Source organism: Pseudophryne corroboree, unplaced genomic scaffold (genome assembly GCF_028390025.1).
Source record: "Pseudophryne corroboree isolate aPseCor3 unplaced genomic scaffold, aPseCor3.hap2 scaffold_1221, whole genome shotgun sequence".
Taxonomy (NCBI): domain Eukaryota; kingdom Metazoa; phylum Chordata; class Amphibia; order Anura; family Myobatrachidae; genus Pseudophryne; species Pseudophryne corroboree.
The window spans coordinates 9,437-31,088 of record NW_026967847.1 but is presented as its reverse complement, the minus strand read 5'-3'; the positions used below and the strand labels follow the sequence as shown (position 1 = coordinate 31,088).

Below are 21,652 nucleotides of genomic sequence, written 5' to 3'. Positions count from 1 at the left end.
GGAGACAGGGCACAAAAATAAAGCTTTAGGATCAGGTGGTGTGCACTGGCTCCTCCCCCTATGACCCTCCTCCAAGGCTCAGTTAGGATACTGTGCCCGGACGAGCGTACACAATAAGGAAGGATTTTGAATCCCGGGTAAGACTCATACCAGCCACACCAATCACACCGTACAACTTGTGATCTGAACCCAGTTAACAGTATGACAACCGTAGGAGCCTCTGAACAGACGGCTCACAACAATAACAACCCGATTTTTTTGTAACAATAACTATGTACAAGTATTGCAGACAATCCGCACTTGGGATGGGCGCCCAGCATCCACTACGGACTACGAGAAATAGATTTATCGGTAAGTAAAATCTTATTTTCTCTGACGTCCTAGTGGATGCTGGGGACTCCGTCAGGACCATGGGGATTATACCAAAGCTCCCAAACGGGCGGGAGAGTGCGGATGACTCTGCAGCACCGAATGAGAGAACTCCAGGTCCTCTTTAGCCAGGGTATCAAATTTGTAGAATTTTACAAACGTGTTCTCCCCCGACCACGTAGCTGCTCGGCAGAGTTGTAATGCCGAGACCCCTCGGGCAGCCGCCCAGGATGAGCCCACCTTCCTTGTGGAATGGGCCTTGACAGATTTAGGCTGTGGCAGGCCTGCCACAGAATGTGCAAGTTGAATTGTGCTACAAATCCAACGAGCAATCGTCTGCTTAGAAGCAGGAGCACCCAGCTTGTTGGGTGCATACAGTATAAACAGCGAGTCAGATTTTCTGACTCCAGCCGTCCTTGAAATATATATTTTCAATGCCCTGACAACGTCCAGCAACTTGGAATCCTCCAAATCGCTAGTAGCCGCAGGCACCACAATAGGCTGGTTCAGGTGAAACGCTGACACCACCTTAGGCAGAAACTGAGGACGCGTCCGCAGTTCTGTCCTGTCCGAATGGAAAATCAGATATGGACTTTTATACGATAAAGCCGCCAATTCTGACACTCTCCTGGCTGAAGCCAGGGCCAGTAGCATGGTTACTTTCCATGTAAGATATTTCAAATCCACCGATTTGAGTGGCTCAAACCAATGGAATTTGAGAAAATCCAAAACTACATTAAGGTCCCACGGAGCCACTGGGGGCACAACCGGGGGCTGTATATGTAGTACTCCTTTTACAAAAGTCTGGACTTCAGGAATTGAAGCCAATTCTTTCTGGAAGAAAATCGACAGGGCCGAAATTTGAACCTTAATGGACCCCAATTTGAAGCCCATAGACAATCCTGTTTGCAGGAAATGTAGGAATTGACCCAATTGAAATTCCTCCGTGGGGGCCTTCCTGGCCTCACACCACGCAACATATTTTCTCCAAATGCGGTGATAATGTTGTGCAGTCACCTCCTTCCTGGCTTTGACCAGTGTAGGAATGACCTCTTCCGGAATGCCTTTTTCCCTTAGAATTCGGCGTTCAACCGCCATGCCGTCAAACGCAGCCGCGTTAAGTCTTGGAATAGACACGGTCCCTGCTGAAGCAGGTCCCGTCTTAGAGGTAGAGGCCACGGATCTTCCGTGAGCATCTCCTGAAGTTCCGGGTACCAAGTTCTTCTTGGCCAATCCGGAGCCACGAGTATCGTTCTTACTCCCCTTTGCCGTATAATTCTCAGTACTTTTGGTATGAGAGGCAGAGGAGGAAACACATACACTGACTGGAACACCCACGGTGTTACCAGAGCGTCCACAGCTATTGCCTGAGGGTCTCTTGACCTGGCGCAATACCTGTCCAGTTTTTTGTTGAGGCGAGACGCCATCATATCCACCTTTGGTTTTTCCCAACGGTTCACAATCATGTGGAAGACTTCTGGATGAAGTCCCCACTCTCCCGGGTGTAGATCGTGTCTGCTGAGGAAGTCTGCTTCCCAGTTGTCCACTCCCGGAATGAACACTGCTGACAGTGCTATCACATGATCTTCCGCCCAGCGAAGAATCCTTGCAGCTTCTGCCATTGCTCTCCTGCTTCTTGTGCCGCCCTGTCTGTTTACGTGGGCGACTGCCGTGATGTTGTCCGACTGGATCAACACCGGCTGACCCTGAAGCAGGGGTTTTGCCAGGCTTAGAGCATTGTAAAACGCTCTTAGCTCCAGTATATTTATGTGAAGAGACATCTCCAGGCTTGACCATACTCCCTGGAAGTTTCTTCCCTGTGTGACCGCTCCCCAGCCTCTCAGACTGGCATCCGTGGTCACCAGGACCCAGTCCTGTATGCCGAATCTGCGGCCCTCTAACAGATGAGCACTCTGCAACCACCACAGAAGAGACACCCTTGTCCGTGGCGATAAGGTTATCCGCTGATGCATCTGCAGATGCGATCCGGACCATTTGTCCAGCAGATCCCACTGAAAAGTTCTTGCGTGAAATCTGCCGAATGGAATCGCTTCGTAAGAAGCCACCATTTTTCCCAGGACCCTTGTGCAATGATGCACTGACACTTTTCCTGGTTTTAGGAGGTTCCTGACTAGCTCGGATAACTCCCTGGCTTTCTTCTCCGGGAGAAACACCTTTTTCTGGACTGTGTCCAGAATCATCCCTAGGAACAGCAGACGTGTCGTCGGAAACAGCTGCGGTTTTGGAATATTTAGAATCCACCCGTGCTGTTGTAGAACTACTTGAGATAGTGCTACTCCGACCTCCAACTGTTCTCTGGACCTTGCCCTTATCAGGAGATCGTCCATTTTCTTTGAAGAGAATCATCATTTCGGCCATTACCTTGGTAAGGACCCGGGGTGCCGTGGACAATCCAACCGGCAGCGTCTGAAACTGATAGTGACAGTTCTGTACCACGAACCTGAGGTACCCTTGGTGAGAAGGGCAAATTGGGACATGGAGGTAAGCATCTGTCCCGGGACACCATATAGTCCCCTTTTTCCTGGTTCGCTATCACTGCTCTGAGTGATTCAATCTTGATTTGAACCGTCTGGCTTCAGTACCACAATATAGTGTGGAATAATACCCCTTTCCTTGTTGTAGGAGGGGTACTTTGATTATCACCTGCTGGGAATACAGCTTGTGAATTGTTTCCACTACTGCCTCCCTGTCGGAGGGAGACGTTGGTAAAGCAGACTTCAGGAACCTGCGAGGGGGAGACGTCTCGAACTTCCAATCTGTACCCCTGGGATACTACCTGTAGGATCCAGGGGTCCACTTGCGAGTGAGCCCACTGCGTGCTGAAACTCTTGAGACGACCCCCCACCGCACCTGAGTCCGCTTGTACGGCCCCAGCGTCATGCTGAGGACTTGGCAGAAGCGGTGGAGGGCTTCTGTTCCTGGGAATGGGCTGCCTGCTGCAGTCTTCTTCCCTTTCCTCTATCCCATGGCAGATATGACTGGCCTTTTGACCGCTTGCCCTTATGGGGACGAAAGGACTGAGGCTGAAAAGACGTTGTCTTTTTCTCCTTTATACGGCAATACTTCCATGTGCCGTTTGGAATCTGCATCACCTGACCACTGTCGTGTCCATAAACAACTTCTGGCAGATATGGACATCGCACTTACTCTTGATGCCAGAGTGCAAATATCCCTCTGTGCATCTCGCATATATAGAAATGCATCCTTTAAATGCTCTATAGTCAATAAAATACTGTCCCTGTCAAGGGTATCAATATTTTCAGTCAGGGAATCCGACCAAGCCACCCCAGCGCTGCACATCCAGGCTGAGGCGATCGCTGGTCGCAGTATAACACCAGTATGTGTGTGTATACTTTTTAGGATATTTTCCAGCCTCCTATCAGCTGGCTCCTTGAGGGCGGCCCTATCTGGAGACGGTACCGCCACTTGTTTTGATAAGCGTGTGAGCGCCTTATCCACCCTAAGGGGTGTTTCCCAACGCGCCCTAACTTCTGGCGGGAAAGGGTATACCGCCAATAATTTTCTATCGGGGGAAACCCACGCATCATCACACACTTCATTTAATTTATCTGATTCAGGAAAAACTACAGGTAGTTTTTTCACACTCCACAAAATACCCTTTTTTGTGGTACTTGTAGTATCAGAAATATGTAACACCTCCTTCATTGCCCTTAACAAGTAACGTGTGGCCCTAAAAGAAAAATACGTTTGTTTCTTCACCGTCGACACTGGAGTCAGTGTCCGTGTCTGTGTCGACCGACTGAGGTAAAAAGACGTTTTAACGCCCCTGACGGTGTTTGAGACGCCTGGACAGGTACTAATTGGTTTGCCGGCCGTCTCATGTCGCCAACCGACCTTGCAGCGTGTTGACATTATCACGTAATTCCTTAAATAAGCCATCCATTCCGGTGTCGACTCCCTAGAGAGTGACATCACCATTACAGGCAATTGCTCCGCCTCCTCACCAACATCGTCCTCATACATGTCGACACACACGTACCGACACACAGCACACACACAGGGAATGCTCTGATAGAGGACAGGACCCCACTAGCCCTTTGGAGAGACAGAGGGAGAGTTTGCCAGCACACACCAAAACGCTATAATTATACAGGGACAACCTTTATATAAGTGTTTTTCCCTTATAGCATCTTAATATATATAATCATATCGCCAAATAAGTGCCCCCCCTCTCTGTTTTAACCCTGTTTCTGTAGTGCAGTGCAGGGGAGAGCCTGGGAGCCTTCCCACCAGCATTTCTGTGAGGGAAAATGGCGCTGTGTGCTGAGGAGAATAGGCCCCGCCCCCTTTTCGGCGGGCTTCTTCTCCCGTTTTTCTGAGATCTGGCAGGGGTTAAATACATCCATATAGCCCCAGGGGCTATATGTGATGTATCTTTTAGCCAGTATAGGTATTTCATTGCTGCCCAGGGCGCCCCCCACAGCGCCCTGCACCCTCAGTGACCGCTGGTGTGAAGTGTGTGACAACAATGGCGCACAGCTGCAGTGCTGTGCGCTACCTCATGAAGACTGAAAAGTCTTCTGCCGCCGGTTTCTGGACCTCTTCACTTTTCGGCATCTGCAAGGGGGTCGGCGGCGCGGCTCCGGGACCGGACTTCATGGCTGGGCCTGTGTTCGATCCCTCTGGAGCTAATGGTGTCCAGTAGCCTAAGAAGCCAATCCATCCTGCACGCAGGTGAGTTCACTTCTTCTCCCCTAAGTCCCTCGTTGCAGTGAGCCTGTTGCCAGCAGGACTCACTGTAAAATAAAAAACCTAAAAACTTTTTCTAAGCAGCTCTTTAGGAGAGCCACCTAGATTGCACCCTGCTCGGACGGGCACAAAAACCTAACTGGGGCTTGGAGGAGGGTCATAGGGGGAGGAGCCAGTGCACACCACCTGATCCTAAAGCTTTATTTTTGTGCCCTGTCTCCTGCGGAGCCGCTAATCCCCATGGTCCTGACGGAGTCCCCAGCATCCACTAGGACGTCAGAGAAATACAGAGCGAACAACTCGGAATGACCACCAATATACCTATATACTATCATACATACCTATATGATGTACCTAAATACTCTCATATACACCTATATATCACATATACACCTACAGCACATAATATACCTATATATTATCATACATACCTATATGATGTACCTATATCCTCTCATATACACCTACAGTACATAATATACCTATATACTATCATACATACCTATATGATGTACCTATATACTCTCATATACACCTACAGTACATAATATACCTATATACTATCATACATACCTATATGATGCACCTATATACTCTCATATAAACCTAAAGTACATAATATACCTATATACTATCATACATACCTATATGATGTACCTATATACTCTCATATACACCTATATGATGTACCTATGTATTCACATATACACCTATATACTAACATATACACCTACATAATGTATCTATATACTCTCATATACTGTACCTATATACTCACATATAGACCAATATAATGTATCTATATACTCATACACACACACACACACACACACACACACACACACACCTATATAATGTACCTCTAGACACTCATAAACACCTATATAATGTATATATAAACTCACATACACACCTATATAATGTATCTATATACTCACATATACACCTATATACTCACATTTACACCTATATAATGTATATATAAACTCATGCACACACACCTATATAATGTATCTATATACTCAAATATACACCTATATACTCACATATACACCTATATAATGTACCTATATACTTATACACACACACACACACACACACACACACACACACACACACACACACACACACACACACACACACACACACACACACCTATATACTCACATATACACCTATATAATGTATCTATATACTCACATATACACCTATATAATGTATCTATATACTCACATATACACCTATATAATGTACCTATATACTCACATATACACCTACATAATGTATCTATATACTCACATATATATACCTATATACTCACTTATACACCTATATAATGTATCTATATACTCACATATATACCTATATACACCTATATAATGTGTGTGTACATATACACCTATATAATGTATCTATATACTCACATATATACCTATATACTCACATATACACCTATATAATGTGTGTGTACATATACACCTATATAATGTATCTATATACTCACATATACACCTATATAATATATCTATATACTCACATATACACCTATATAATATATCTATATACTCACATATACACCTTCAGAACAAAATCCTTCTCCTCCCGATGCTCGCACAGTGTGGGCAGCACCTCCCCCAGACTCAGCACTGCGCACCCGTATGGGCGCCGGTAATGGATGTGAGGGGGACCTTTCCGAGAGTCATTTAATAGCATACGCCCTAAACAGAGACAACAGAGAGAGCGAGACTGCTGAGCCCTGTGTGACGCACATACGGTATAGTCTATCTGTGTGCCGACACGTCACACCTGCCCCCCTAGTGATCTACCCCATCAGCCACTCTGACATTACCCATGTCCCCCAGTGATCTGCCCCATCAGCCACTCTGACATCATCCATGCTGGGTGTGGTATTGAAAGTCGACAGTAACTAGGTCGACAATGTCTAGGTCGACCACTATTGGTCGACAGGGTCTTTAGGTCGACATGTTCTAGGTCGACAGGTCAAAAGGTCGACATGAGTTTTTAATGTTATTTTGGTGTCGTTTTGTTCGTAGAGTGACCGGGAACCCCAATTAGTGCACCGCGTCCCCTCGCATGGCTCGCTTCGCTCGCCATGCTTCGGGCATGGTGCCTTCGCTCCGCTGCCGCTTCGCTCGGCACAGATTACCGTTCCAATCGTAGTCCACGTGGATCGTTAAGTATGAAAAGGTTCAAAAAAAGAAAAAAATTGTGAAAAACTAATGTCGACCTTTTGACCTGTCGACCTAGAACATGTCAACCTAAAGACCCTGTCGACCTAGTAACTGTCGACCAATAGTGGTCGACCTAGACATTGTCGACCTAGTTACTGTCGACTTTCAGTACGGATCCCATCCATGCCCCCCCCCCCCCCCAGTGATCTGCCCCATCAGCCACTCTGACAGTATCCATGCCCCCCCCCCCCAGTGATCTGCCCCATCAGCCACTATGACATTATCCATGCCCCCCCCAGTGATCTGCCCCATCAGCCACTCTGACATCATCCATGCCCCCCAGTGATCTACCCCATCAGCCACTCTGACATTATCCATGCCCCCCCAGTGATCTACCCCATCAGCCACTCTGACATTATCCATGCCCCCCAGTGATCTGCCCCATCAGCCACTCTGACATTATCCATGCCCCCCCAGTGATCTACCCCATCAGCCACTCTGACATTATCCATGCCCCCCAGTGATCTGCCCCATCAGCCACTCTGACATTATCCATGCCCCCCCCCCCAGTGATCTGCCCCATCAGCCACTCTGACATTATCCATGCCCCCCCCCCCCCCCCCCGTGATCTGCCCCATCAGCCACTCTGACATTATCCATGCCCCCCAGTGATCTGCCCCATCAGCCACTCTGACATTATCCATGCCCCCCAGTGATCTGCCCCATCAGCCACTCTGACATTATCCATGCCCCCCCCCAGTGATCTGCCCCATCAGCCACTCTGACATTATCCATGCCCCCCCAGTGATCTGCCCCATCAGCCACTCTGACATTATCCATGCCCCCCCAGTGATCTGCCCCGTCAGCCACTCTGACATCATCCATGCCCCCTCAGTGATCTGCCCCATCAGCCACTCTGACATCATCCATGCCCCCCAGTGATCTGCTCCATCAGCCACTCTGACATTACCCATGTCCCCCCCAGTGATCTGCTCCATCAGCCACTCTGACAGTATCCATGCCCCCCCCCAGTGATCTGCCCCATCAGCCACTCTGACATTACCCATGTCCCCCCCAGTGATCTGCTCCATCAGCCACTCTGACATTATCCATGCCCCCCCAGTGATCTGCCCCATCAGCCACGCTGACATTATCCATGCCCCCCCCCCAGTGATCTGCCCCATCAGCCACTCTGACATTATCCATGCCCCCCCCCAATGATCTGCCCCATCAGCCACTCTGACATTATCCATGCCCCCCCCCCCCCCCGCCCAGTGGTCTGCCCCATCAGCCACTCTGACATTAACCAAGCCCCCCCAGTGCTCTGCCCCATCAGCCACTCTGACATTACCCATGCCCCCAAGTGATCTGCCCCATCAGCCACTCTGACATCATCCATGCCCCCCCGTGATCTGCCCCATCAGACACTCTGACAGTATCCATGCCCCCCCCCCAGTGATCTGCCCCATCAGCCACTCTGACATTATCCATGTCCCCCCAGTGATCTGCCCCATCAGCCACTCTGACAGTATCCATGTCCCCCCAGTGATCTGCCCCATTAGCCACTCTGACATTATCCATGCCCCCCCCCCCCAGTGATCTGCCCCATCAGCCACTCTGACATCATCCATGTCCCCCCAGTGATCTGCCCCATCAGCCACTCTGACATTATCCATGCCCCCCAGTGATCTGCCCCATCAGCCACTCTGACAGTATCCATGCCCCCCAGTGATCTGCCCCATCAGCCACTCTGACATTATCCATGCCCCCCCCCAGTGATCTGCCCCATCAGCCACTCTGACATTATCCATGCCCCCCCCCCCCAGTGATCTGCCCCATCAGCCACTCTGACATTATCCATGCCCCCCCAGTGATCTGCCCCATCAGCCACTCTGACATTATCCATGCCCCCCCAGTGATCTGCCCCATCAGCCACTCTGACATCATCCATGCCCCCTCAGTGATCTGCCCCATCAGCCACTCTGACATCATCCATGCCCCCCAGTGATCTGCCCCATCAGCCACTCTGACAGTATCCATGCCCCCCAGTGATCTGCCCCATCAGCCACTCTGACATTATCCATGCCCCCCAGTGATCTGCCCCATCAGCCACTTTGACATTATCCATGCCCCCCCCCCCCAGTGATCTGCCCCATCAGCCACTCTGACATTATCCATGCCCCCCAGTGATCTGCCCCATCAGCCACTCTGACATTATCCATGCCCCCCCCCAGTGATCTGCCCCATCAGCCACTTTGACATTATCCATGCCCCCCCCCCAGTGATCTGCCCCATCAGCCACTCTGACATTATCCATGCCCCCCCAGTGATCTGCCCCATCAGCCACTCTGACATTATCCATGCCCCCCCAGTGATCTGCCCCATCAGCCACTCTGACATCATCCATGCCCCCTCAGTGATCTGCCCCATCATCCACTCTGACATCATCCATGCCCCCCAGTGATCTGCCCCATCAGCCACTCTGACAGTATCCATGCCCCCCAGTGATCTGCCCCATCAGCCACTCTGACATTATCCATGCCCCCCAGTGATCTGCCCCATCAGCCACTTTGACATTATCCATGCCCCCCCCCCCAGTGATCTGCCCCATCAGCCACTCTGACATTATCCATGCCCCCCCAGTGATCTGCCCCATCAGCCACTCTGACATCATCCATGCCCCCTCAGTGATCTGCCCCATCAGCCACTCTGACATCATCCATGCCCCCCAGTGATCTGCCCCATCAGCCACTCTGACAGTATCCATGCCCCCCAGTGATCTGCCCCATCAGCCACTCTGACATTATCCATGCCCCCCAGTGATCTGCCCCATCAGCCACTTTGACATTATCCATGCCCCCCCCCCAGTGATCTGCCCCATCAGCCACTCTGACATTATCCATGCCCCCCCAGTGATCTGCCCCATCAGCCACGCTGACATTATCCATGCCCCCCCCAGTGATCTGCCCCATCAGCCACTCTGACATTATCCATGCCCCCCCCAGTGATCTGCCCCATCAGCCACTCTGACATTAACCAAGCCCCCCCCAGTGCTCTGCCCCATCAGCCACTCTGACATTACCCATGCCCCCCAGTGATCTGCCCCATCAGCCACTCTGACATTATCCATGCCCCCCAGTGATCTGCCCCATCAGCCACTCTGACAGTATCCATTCCCCCCAGTGATCTGCCCCATCAGCCACTCTGACATTATCCATGCCCCCCCAGTGATCTGCCCCATCAGCCACTCTGACATTATCCATGCCCCCCCCCAGTGATCTGCCCCATCAGCCACTCTGACATTATCCATGCCCCCCCAGTGATCTGCCCCATCAGCCACTCTGACATCATCCATGCCCCCCCAGTGATCTGCCCCATCAGCCACTCTGACAGTATCCATGTCCCCCCAGTGATCTGCCCCATTAGCCACTCTGACATTATCCATGCCCCCCCCCCCCAGTGATCTGCCCCATCAGCCACTCTGACATCATCCATGTCCCCCCAGTGATCTGCCCCATCAGCCACTCTGACATTATCAATGCCCCCTCCCCCCAGTGATCTGCCCCATCAGCCACTCTGACAGTATCCATGCCCCCCCCCCAGTGATCTGCCCCATCAGCCACTCTGACATTATCCATGCCCCCCCCCCAGTGCTCTACCCCATCAGCCACTCTGACATTATCCATGCCCCCCCCAGTGATCTGCCCCATCAGCCACTCTGACATTATCCATGCCCCCCCCCCCCCCAGTGATCTGCCCCATCAGCCACTCTGACATTATCCATGCCCCCCCCCCCAGTGCTCTGCCCCATCAGCCACTCATTATCCATGCCCCCCAGTGCTCTGCCCCATCAGCCACTCATTATCCATGCCCCCAGTGATCTGCCCCATCAGCCACTCTGACATTATTCATGCCCCCCCAGTGATCTTCCCCATCAGCCACTCTGACAATATCCATGCCCCCCCCCAAGTGATCTGCCCCATCAGCCACTCTGACAGTATCCATGTCCCCCCAGTGATCTGCCCCATCAGCCACTCTGACAATATCCATGCCCCCCCCAGTGATCTGCCCCATCAGCCACTCTGACAATATCCATGCCCCCCCCCCAGTGATCTGCCCCATCAGCCACTCTGACAGTATCCATGCCCCCCCAGTGATCTGCCCCATCAGCCACTCTGACATTACCCATGTCCCCCCAGTGCTCTGCCCCATCAGCCACTCTGACATCATCCATGCCCCCCAGTGATCTGCCCCATCAGCCACTCTGGCATTATCCATGCCCCCCAAGTGATCTGCCTCATCAGCCACTCTGACAATATCCATGCCCCCCCCCCAGTGATCCCCCCCCCCAGTGATCTGCCCCATCAACCACTCTGACAGTATCCATGCCCCGAGTGATCTACCCCATCAGCCACTCTGACATTACCCATGTCCCCCCAGTGCTCTGCCCCATCAGCCACTCATTATCCATGCCCCCAGTGATCTGCCCCATCAGCCACTCTGACAGTATCCATGCCCCCCCAGTGATCTGCCCCATCAGTACGCGGGTTATAGAAGGTGTGGGGGGTGAGTGAGCCTCTATACATAATTCCAGTGGCGGTCCGTCACTCTCACAGTAAGTGTAGGATATAATAGGATTTTGGTACTTACCAGGTAAATCCTTTTCTTTGAATCCATAGGGGGCACTGGAGTACTCTTGGGATATGGACGGCTTAGCAGAAACAAAGGCACTGAATATTTAAATTTCAATTTAGAACTCTCCACCCCTCCATATCCCCGAGTACCTCAGTGTTTTTTACTGAGCCGAACAGGAACTATAGAGAGGTTGACAATGGAGAATTCCTATAACATAACGGACAACAACAAAGTTGACACATAACGTCACTGACAACGAAACAGTTGACACCATAACCGATAGAACCTTATAATTTGAACCAGTCGGTGAAAATGTGTTACCATAAGATCCCCTGAACTTAATACAACCCAGGTAAAACTGCTCTGGGTGGGCGTCCAGTGCCCCCTATGGATTCAAAGAAAAGGATTTACCTGGTAAGTACCAAAATCCTATTTTCTTTTTCATCCACTAGGGGTCACTGGAGTACTCTTGGGACGTACCAAAGCTTCCCCCGTGGGCGGGAGAGCTGTTTGACACCTGTAACACTAGGCGGCCAAAGCTAGATGCTGATGCCGCAAACGTATCAAACTTGTAAAAGCGCACAAACGTGTGCACTGAAGACCATGTAGCCGCACGGTCAAGCTGCGTCGTAGAAGCTCCACGACCAGCTGGCCATGACGTTCCCACAGAACCCGTGGGATGAGCTATTACTGATGTAGGCGACTGTAACCTAGCCTTAAGGTAAGCCTAACGTATAGTCAGTTTTATCCATCTGGAAAAGGTCTGCTGAGAAGCTGGCCAACCCCACTTGGCAGCATCATAGAGAACAAACAACGTATCCGCATTACGAACCGTAGACGTTCGGGACATATAAACGCGTAATGCGCGTACCACATTCAGAATTCTAGAATGTGCTGTCAACACAGGAACCACTATTGGTTGATTGATGTGAAAAGATGACACTAGCTTTGGTAAGAAATCGGGATTCGTCCGAAGTTCCGCTCTGTCATCAGGAAACACCAAATACGGTGGCTTGCATGACAAGGCACCCAAATCTGAAACACGCCTTGCTGAAGCTAAGGCTAGAAGAAAAATCGTTTTCCAAGTGAGAAACTTAATATCCACTTGCTGTAAGGGTTCAAAATATGAAGACTGTAAGAAATCTGAACCCAGATTCAAGTCCTATGGCGCTGTAGGTGGAATAAATGGAGGCTGTACTCTGAGGACACCCTGCAGAAAAGTGTGTACCGACGGCAATAGAGCCAATCGTTTTTGAAAATAAATTGACAACACAGATACCTGCACCTTTAGTGTAGATAAACGCAGTCCTCCATCCAACCCCGTCTGTAAAAATAACAGAATACGGGATAACTTGAAAGATGATGTCGGAAACTTCCGAGCTTCACACCAACCTATATACAGTAGGCACGCCAAATTCTGTAATAATGAGCTGCCGTAACCGGCTTCCTAGCTCGTAACATGGTTGGTATAACCGATACTGTAATGCCCTCTCTTCTTAAGAGGGCGGTCTCAACAACCACCCCGTCAAACGCAGCCGCGCTAAATAGGGGTAAAAGAACGGACCCTGTTGTAACAGGTCTGGACGTAGTATGAGCGGCCAAGGATCGTCTGCGAGTAGTCCGCGGAGATTCGAGAACCAAGCTCTTTGAGACCAATGAGACATCACTAGTATGACTGTGGCGGACTCTCTTGTGATCCGTTTTAGCAACTGAGAGAGCAGCGGAAAACGGTGGAAACAGATACACGAGGCTGTACGGCCACGCGATTGTGAGAGCATCCACCGCCACTGCCCTTGGGATCTGTCGTTCTGGACACATTTGTAAATTGTGGCGAGATGCCATCATGTCCACCTGAGGGTAACCCCACCTGTGGACCAACATGTGAAACACCTCTGGATTTAATGCCCAGTCTCCTGGATGAAAATCCCGACGGCTGAGATCATCCGTCTAGCAGTTTCCACTCCCGGAATGAACCCAGTCGACAATATCACCTTGTGGTATTCTGGGCAATTGAGGATTCGAGCTACTTCCCGCATTGCCATGCGGCTTCTCGTTCCTCCCTGGTTGTTGTGTATGCGACTGCCGTTGCGTTGTCTGACTGCACTTGGACAGTCTGAGAGCGAAGCATGTAGTGCATTGTAAATTGCACGGAGTTCCAGGACATTATAGACAGCAATCTGTCGTGATCCGCCTGTCGCTGACCATTTTAAACTACAACTCCCCAACCTCTGAGACTCTCGCCCAGAGTAGAGACACCCTCGCTTCCCTGTGGGGAATCTGCCTATGTGAGGGCGACCACTGCTGTTGAAATGGACGCGAGTGAAAACCTCCGAACTGAAGCACTTCAAAAGCCCATCATTGTTCCTAATAGGCGAATACACAAATGTACCGATAGTGTGCGTGGCTTGAGCACTAATTGTACCAGATGGCGTATAATCTGTACTTTCTGGTGTAGTAGGTAAATTCTTTGATTTACCGTATCTGGAATCATACCTAGGAATTGAAGTCGTTGAGACGGAATTAGATGCGATTGTTTTTGAAGTTGACACTGCAACCGTGGTGTACGTCAGCAGCGCAAGTCGGAGGAGCATCTGTTGAGACGGAGCTCTTATGAGCAGATAGTCTAAGTATGGAACGATTGTCACTGCCAGGGATCTGAGATGAGCTATCATCACAAACATAACCTTGGTGAATACCCGAGGCGCTGACAAAAGGCCAAACGGTAGAGCCTGAAACTGTTAATGGTTGTGGCGTATTGCAAAACGCAAGAACCTGTGATGAGGTGACCAAACCGGAATGTGTAAGTACGCATCCTGGAAATCAAGCGCAATTATGCAATTTTGTGGCTCCAAATATTCAAATACTGACCGCAGAAATTCCATCTTCAATCTGTAGTAAGTGACTTACTGATTGAGACTGCGACGGAGACCTCCGGCTTCGGTACCACAAACATACGGGAATAATAACCCTGACCTTGTTGGTGTACCAGGCCTGGAATTAAAAACTGCTGAATCCAGCAGAGACTGAATGGCAATCTGCCAAAATGCCTTCTTGTCGTCCGACAGAGGCAGTCCTGCCTTGAAAAATCGCAGTGGCGGGAGACAGCTTTCTTTTAACCCTAAATAGCGGATACATCCATCAGTGGATGTCTGGAAACCCGGCAAATGTAACGTGTAAAGGCGCGCTCCCACAATTGGAAATTCGAGATGGGCTGGGAGCCCGTCAAGCCACTGGCTTGTTGTGACTTTAGCGCCCTGGCGTTACAAGGCGTGACTGTTTTTGTACCACAGCCTTGAAAAGACTGAAGTCTAAAGGTTTTAAACGCCGGACCTGAGTATTTCCGACTTGATACCGGAGGAGGCAATGGTGTGAAATTAGACTTTCCCCCAAACAACTTCTGGCCTTGTCGTGCTGTAACTAGCGAAGATGAAAATCGAGAAGCGAGCTAACAGGCGGCAGCAGAAGCTGTACAGAGATACTCAGCAGCTTCTCAGATGTGATTAACGATAAATATAACGTGATCGTCATTGTTTCCATACATAGAGCGCCCTAGTGACCCAAATGTATCTTGGGTCTTTATAAGGTTTGACACAGACGAATTCACCAATGGCGGATTCTCCAATTTAGATGTCACTGTGTGGAAACGGGGAAATAGACTTAAATCTTAGTAAGATATCCTAAATAAGAAGCCCATTGAAGATCTGTCGTTTAGTAAATACGACAGATTAGATGTTAGAGGCTCCTTAGTCTCTGTAAATTTCAGAGACTGACTCACTGGTCATTAGCATGTATGGTTGTCAAAAATCCGCACTATCGGACTACTGGTCTAATGTGGCCTCCTCACTCGTATTTAACGCTGTGAGGTTTGACATAGAATTGTCAGACTGCAACATAGCAGAAATGTTTAAATTATAAAACCAGTTAAATTAACACCCTGGTACCCAAAGTGAAGTTGGACCTTTGGAAAGGCTGAGACTCCTCCGTTAGAGCTGGCGGAGTAACTTCCGAGTCTTACCGCTCCTGTCGAGCGGAGTCAATTTGAATTGCCAATGCTTAACATAGGATTCTGGAAATGAACCGGCTTCCGGAGTGGAAACCTACAAAACATACTGAACATGTGATAGATTTATGTACAGACATTGTAGTAAAACTTATTTTTAGTCTGTGCTGGAGCCTTACTCCTTATGCAGACAGACAACACAATAGGCAAAGGACCGACACTTGCACGACTCAGTAAAATTATTACTTAAGGTGTGTAATATATATATATATATATATTTATGGCCGAAATGCAGTTCACATGGCCAGCCTATGTGAAACCTGAACCAAACTTCCCACTAACACCCCTGCGCCTCCTGTGGAGTAGTGATGTAGGGCAGGAACGTTCTGGAATTACAAACTGGAAGAAACAGGAAGCATGGTTAAAATGACCCCCATGCCATGCTTACACTGATATCACAGGACAGGTTACAATACCTGCTGCAGTGTGAATATAGGCTCAATAGACTATTATACAGTGATAATCAATACATGTGATAATCAATACATGCCTCCAGTGTTAATATAGGCTCAATAGCCTATTATACAGATACATGCCTCCAGTGTTAATATAGGCTCAATAGCCTATTATACAGATACATGCCTCCAGTGTTAATATAGGCTCAATAGCCTATTATACAGTGATAATCAATACATGCCTCCAGTGTTAATATAGGCTCAATAGCCTATTATACAGATACATGCCTCCAGTGTTAATATAGGCTCAATAGCCTATTATACAGATACATGCCTCCAGTGTTAATATAGGCTCAATAGCCTATTATACAGTGATAATCAATACATGCCTCCAGTGTTAATATAGGCTCCTCAATAGCCTTCCCTTTACATTCCCTTGCAGCCGCGCTGTAATCAGCCAGGTCCCCCCCCCCCCTTCCCCCTGTACTCCCTGTAGCGCTGTGTCTCAGCGGGGAGCGCCGGGAAGCTCATTGCAGGGAGGCGAGGGACATGTCTTGCAGAGCAGCGGAGGTTGGATGACCGGAGCGGTGCGTAGCGGCTTCCGGCGTCGCTAGCCGAGCTGCGGCGGTTCTCCCCCTCTCAGCGCTGGCATGCAATACAGCGCTGACGGAGCGTCTGGGGCGGCCGGACGGAGCGGCCGGAGCGGCTGGGGCGGCCGGACGGAGCGGCTGGGGCGGGCGGCATTACAACACTGACCCCACACAGCGGGGCGGCAGCCTGCGCTGACCGCCCCGTTTCCCCAGCATACCTTGTTGTAGGGAGGCCTGCGACGGGCTTCTTGTAAGCTCCGATCTCTTCAGTTTATGGCTGCGACGGGGCTTCTATCTGTAAGCTCCGTCCAGCTGTTGCAGGAGGCAGTGGGCTGCCTGTGGCTGTGAGGATGCTCTTTGTGAGGACCGACACGCCAAGCGCTGTCTGTGCAGCGGCACTATCCCGGACCCATGTTTTTACAGAAACTGGGAAGGGATGTGCTAAGTGAAAAAGTAAAAATGTAAAAGTCAAAATGAAAAATTAATAAAATCTTCAACAAAGTGTGGGAACTCCACACAAGCCTTGTTAGTGCTGTGAGCACAGAAAAAACACTGAGGTACTCGGGGATATGGAGGGGTGGAGAGTTCTAAATTTAAATTTAAATATTCAGTGCCTTTGTTTCTGCTAAGCCGTTCATATCCCAAGAGTACTCCAGTGACCCCTAGTGGATGAAAAAGAAAGTGTAAATGAGGCTGTGGGGTATATTTACTAATATTCGTGTTTTAGCCGTTTTTAAGGGTGTTTGAACTCGAATGGTATAGGGTGCATTTTACTGCAACTTTTTGAATCCTGATACGGTCATTTACTAAGCTGCCGAGTTTTCCCAATTCGTCTTTTCCGATGTCGATGTGATTCGTAATGTCAGGCAGTGTTTTACGGGAGTGATGAGTAAAACACTGCCTGACAAAACACAAGGAATCCTGTGCAGGGCTTCATTGTGCACCTTTAAAAAAAAAAATTAAAGTGTTAAAAATCAAGAAAAAAATTGCGTGGGGGTCCCCCTCCTAAGCAAAACCAGCCTCGGGCTCTTTGAGCCGGTACTGGTTGAAAAGATATGGTTTGCGGTCAGCGGTTGACCGCGAGTAACCTCACCGATGACCGCAAAGTTCCCACCATTGGATACAATGGAGCGCCTATGCGCTACATTGTATCTCTGCCGTGCGCAGCCTGAGTGACAGCACAGGAGCGCACAGCCAATCAGGAGAGTGCCACGACGTGGCGCTCCCTTATTGGCTGAAGGGACCCTCTTTGACAGGAGTCACAGGGGGTCCCGGCAGTCGGGGAAAGGGGTCCCATGTGTAAACATGGGACCCCTTTCAGTGTGTGGTTCGAGTTTTTCGGTTTGTTTTTTAGCCAAGTACGTGGATTACAAGCTCAGAAGAGGACCGATCTACACTGGATTGTGTGAGTATAATTTTATTTTCAGGTACCCCATGGATTCTACTTGGAGAAGTGTACCGACCCTCGTGTGAACATAGGTAAGTATGTATGTATGTATGTATGTATGTAGGTGTGCATGTATGTAATACAGTTTTACTTTCAAGGTGTGTGTGTTCTGTGTTTTGTTGGGTATTTTTTTTGTAGTAGTACTACAGGTACCAGCGGGCCCGTTTTTTCACTGCATGCTGGTACTTGTGGTTCTCCAAGTACCAGCTTGCGGGGAGGCTTGCTGGGACTTGTAGTACTGCTACAAAAAACAATATTCTTATTTTTACACTTGGCTATCAGCCCCCCATCCGCCGCCCTTGGATGGGGGGGACAGCCTCGGGCTTCACCCCTGGCCCTTGAGTGGCTGGAGGGGGGGACCCCTTGATTTAAGGGGTCCCCACTCCTCCAGGGTACCGCGGCCAGGGGTGACTAGTTAGTGATTTAATGCCAGGGCCGCAGGGACCTATATAAATGTGTCCCCCGGCTGTGGCATTATCTCTCTGACTAGTGGAGCCCGGTGCTGGTGTTAAAAATACAGGGGACCCCTACGCTTTTCGTCCCCCGTATTTTTGGCACCAGGACCAGGCGCAGAGCCCGGTGCTGGTTGTTAAAATATGGGGGATCCCCAGTCAATTTTTTCCCCATATTTTTGCAACCAGGACCGGCTCAAAGAGCCCGATGCTGGTTGTGCTTAGGAGGGGGGACCCCACGCAATTTTTTTAAAGTTTTTACACTAAACGACCCTTTCCCATAGATAACCATGCACAGATCTCACTGGTCCGTGCATGATTATCCAAACTCGCCGGGAAAAAGCAGGTCTATTTTTTTTGCTGCTTTTTTTAACTAATCGCAAAAAAAAACACCCGCACTTGAGCACTCAGAGACTAACACCCAAATACGAATGAATAGTGAATACCCGTCGTGTTGTATGAAATAACAGCCGCATTTGACCGATGGTCTATTCATTCGTATTTCTGAACTTAGCCTTGAAAACCATTACGAATAGACCAAACACTGCCGAGATTTGTGCTTAGTGAATTCCCGTGTTGGAACTTAGAAAAAAAAACACAAATCGGTCAAACTCGGATTATTAGTAAATATAGGCCTGTGACGGGACTGTAACCAGGGGCAACCTCACATCCATATAAATCATGTATACAGGATTCTCATCATTAGTGTCTGTTCTCTTTCCGCTCATGTCATAGAGGCCTCTGGAAGTCTCATTCATTTACTGTCGGCTGATGGTGACATTCATTTACTGTCGGCTGATGGTGACATTCATTTACTGTCGGCTGATGGTGACATTCATTTACTGTCGACTGATGGTGACATTCATTTACTGTCGGCTGATGGTGACATTCATTTACTGTCGGCTGATGGTGACATTCATTTCAGTTTAATAGGAAATATCGGGGAGTTTTGTTTGTAAATTCCAGCAGTGGAAACTATTATATATTATTAGGAATGATAAGTGGAGCTTCCACCAATAAAATATATTTATGAATAAAAAGTGACTACCATAAGACGGAGAAACGCGTTAGGGCACATACCTATTCTGATGACATGGATGACAAGGTGGAGATCACGCTTCACGTCCTTGCTGCTCAAATCCTGTAACAGAGCACACACAGGACACATGACGTCACGTCTCCCCATGTATGATGCACAAACGTGTTCTATACATGCGGTTACACAGGTGATTACCAGCAAAACCTCTAATAACTATTGGCCACTTCAAATACTGAGTGACAATTAAACAAAAACACAAAATAAAACAAGTTGGATGTATGCGCAGCACCCGTCCTGCACATGTGACCGCAGAGACGGGTTCGGGGCTTTGGGAGGGGGGGGGGGGGTATGGGGGGCAATGCTCCGTTGCAATCCTTACAGAATTAGGCCCAATATGCTGAAGTTGCAGCGCTGTGACAGTGCGCGGGTGCGACTCATTATAATCTGTCCTGTGTCCACTATATCTGTCCTGTGTCCCACTACATCTGTCCTGTGTCCACTATATCTGTCCTGTGTCCACTATATCTGTCCTGTGTCCACTATATCTGTCCTGTGTCCACTATAACTGTCCTGTGTCCACTATATCTGTCCTGTGTCCCACTATATCTGTCCTGTGTCCACTATATCTGTCCTGTGTCCCACTATATCTGTCCTGTGTCCCACTATATCTGTCCTGTGTCCCACTATAACTGTCCTGTGACCCACTATATCTGTCCTGTGTCCCACTATATCTGTCCTGTGTCCCACTATAACTGTCCTGTGTCCCACTATAACTGTCCTGTGTCCCACTACATCTGTCCTGTGTTCCACTATAACTGTCCTGTGTCCACTATATCTGTCCTGTGCCCCACTATAACTGTCCTGTGTCCCACTATAACTGTCCTGTGTCCACTATATCTGTCCTCTGTCCACTATATCTGTCCTGTGTCCACTATATCTGTCCTGTGTCCCACTATATCTGTCCTGTGTCCCACTATATCTGTCCTGTGTCCCACTATAACTGTCCTGTGACCCACTATATCTGTCCTGTGTCCCACTATATCTGTCCTGTGTCCCACTATAACTGTCCTGTGTCCCACTATAACTGTCCTGTGTCCCACTATATCTGTCCTGTGTCCCACTATATCTGTCCTGTCTCCCACTACATCTGTCCTGTGTCCACTATATCTGTCCTGTGTCCACTATATCTGTCCTGTGTCCCACTACATCTGTCCTGTGTCCCACTATATCTGTCCTGTGTCCCACTATATCTGTCCTGTGTCCCACTATAACTGTCCTGTGTCCCACTATAACTGTCCTGTGTCCCACTATATCTGTCCTGTGTCCCACTATATCTGTCCTGTCTCCCACTACATCTGTCCTGTGTCCACTATATCTGTCCTGTGTCCACTATATCTGTCCTGTGTCCCACTACATCTGTCCTGTGTCCCACTATATCTGTCCTGTGTCCACTATATCTGTCCTGTCTCCCACTACATCTGTCCTGTGTCCACTATATCTGTCCTGTGTCCCACTATAACTGTCCTGTGTCCACTATATCTGTCCTGTCTCCCACTACATCTGTCCTGTGTCCACTATATCTGTCCTGTGTCCCACTATAACTGTCCTGTGTCCCACTATAACTGTCCTGTGTCCCACTATAACTGTCCTGTGTCCCACTATAACTGTCCTGTGTCCCACTATAACTGTCCTGTGTCCCACTATATCTGTCCTGTGTCCCACTATATCTGTCCTGTGTCCCA

General features: G+C 49.2%; 1 protein-coding gene across 1 annotated transcript in view; it reads right to left on the bottom strand.

Moving 5' to 3' along the window:
• Window positions 1-20,024, bottom strand: part of LOC134992744 (dedicator of cytokinesis protein 3-like) — a gene marked incomplete at its 3' end in the record, with an annotated part of 85,005 nt that extends 64,981 nt beyond the window's left edge. The window contains exons 1-2 of the mRNA XM_063950805.1: window positions 19,952-20,024; window positions 6,671-6,818 (exon numbers count right to left, since the gene is read on the bottom strand). Of these exons, the coding sequence (XP_063806875.1) occupies window positions 6,671-6,813 (143 nt within the window). The remainder of the gene's footprint in view (window positions 1-6,670; window positions 6,819-19,951) is intronic.
• Window positions 20,025-21,652: the final 1,628 nt, after the last annotated feature.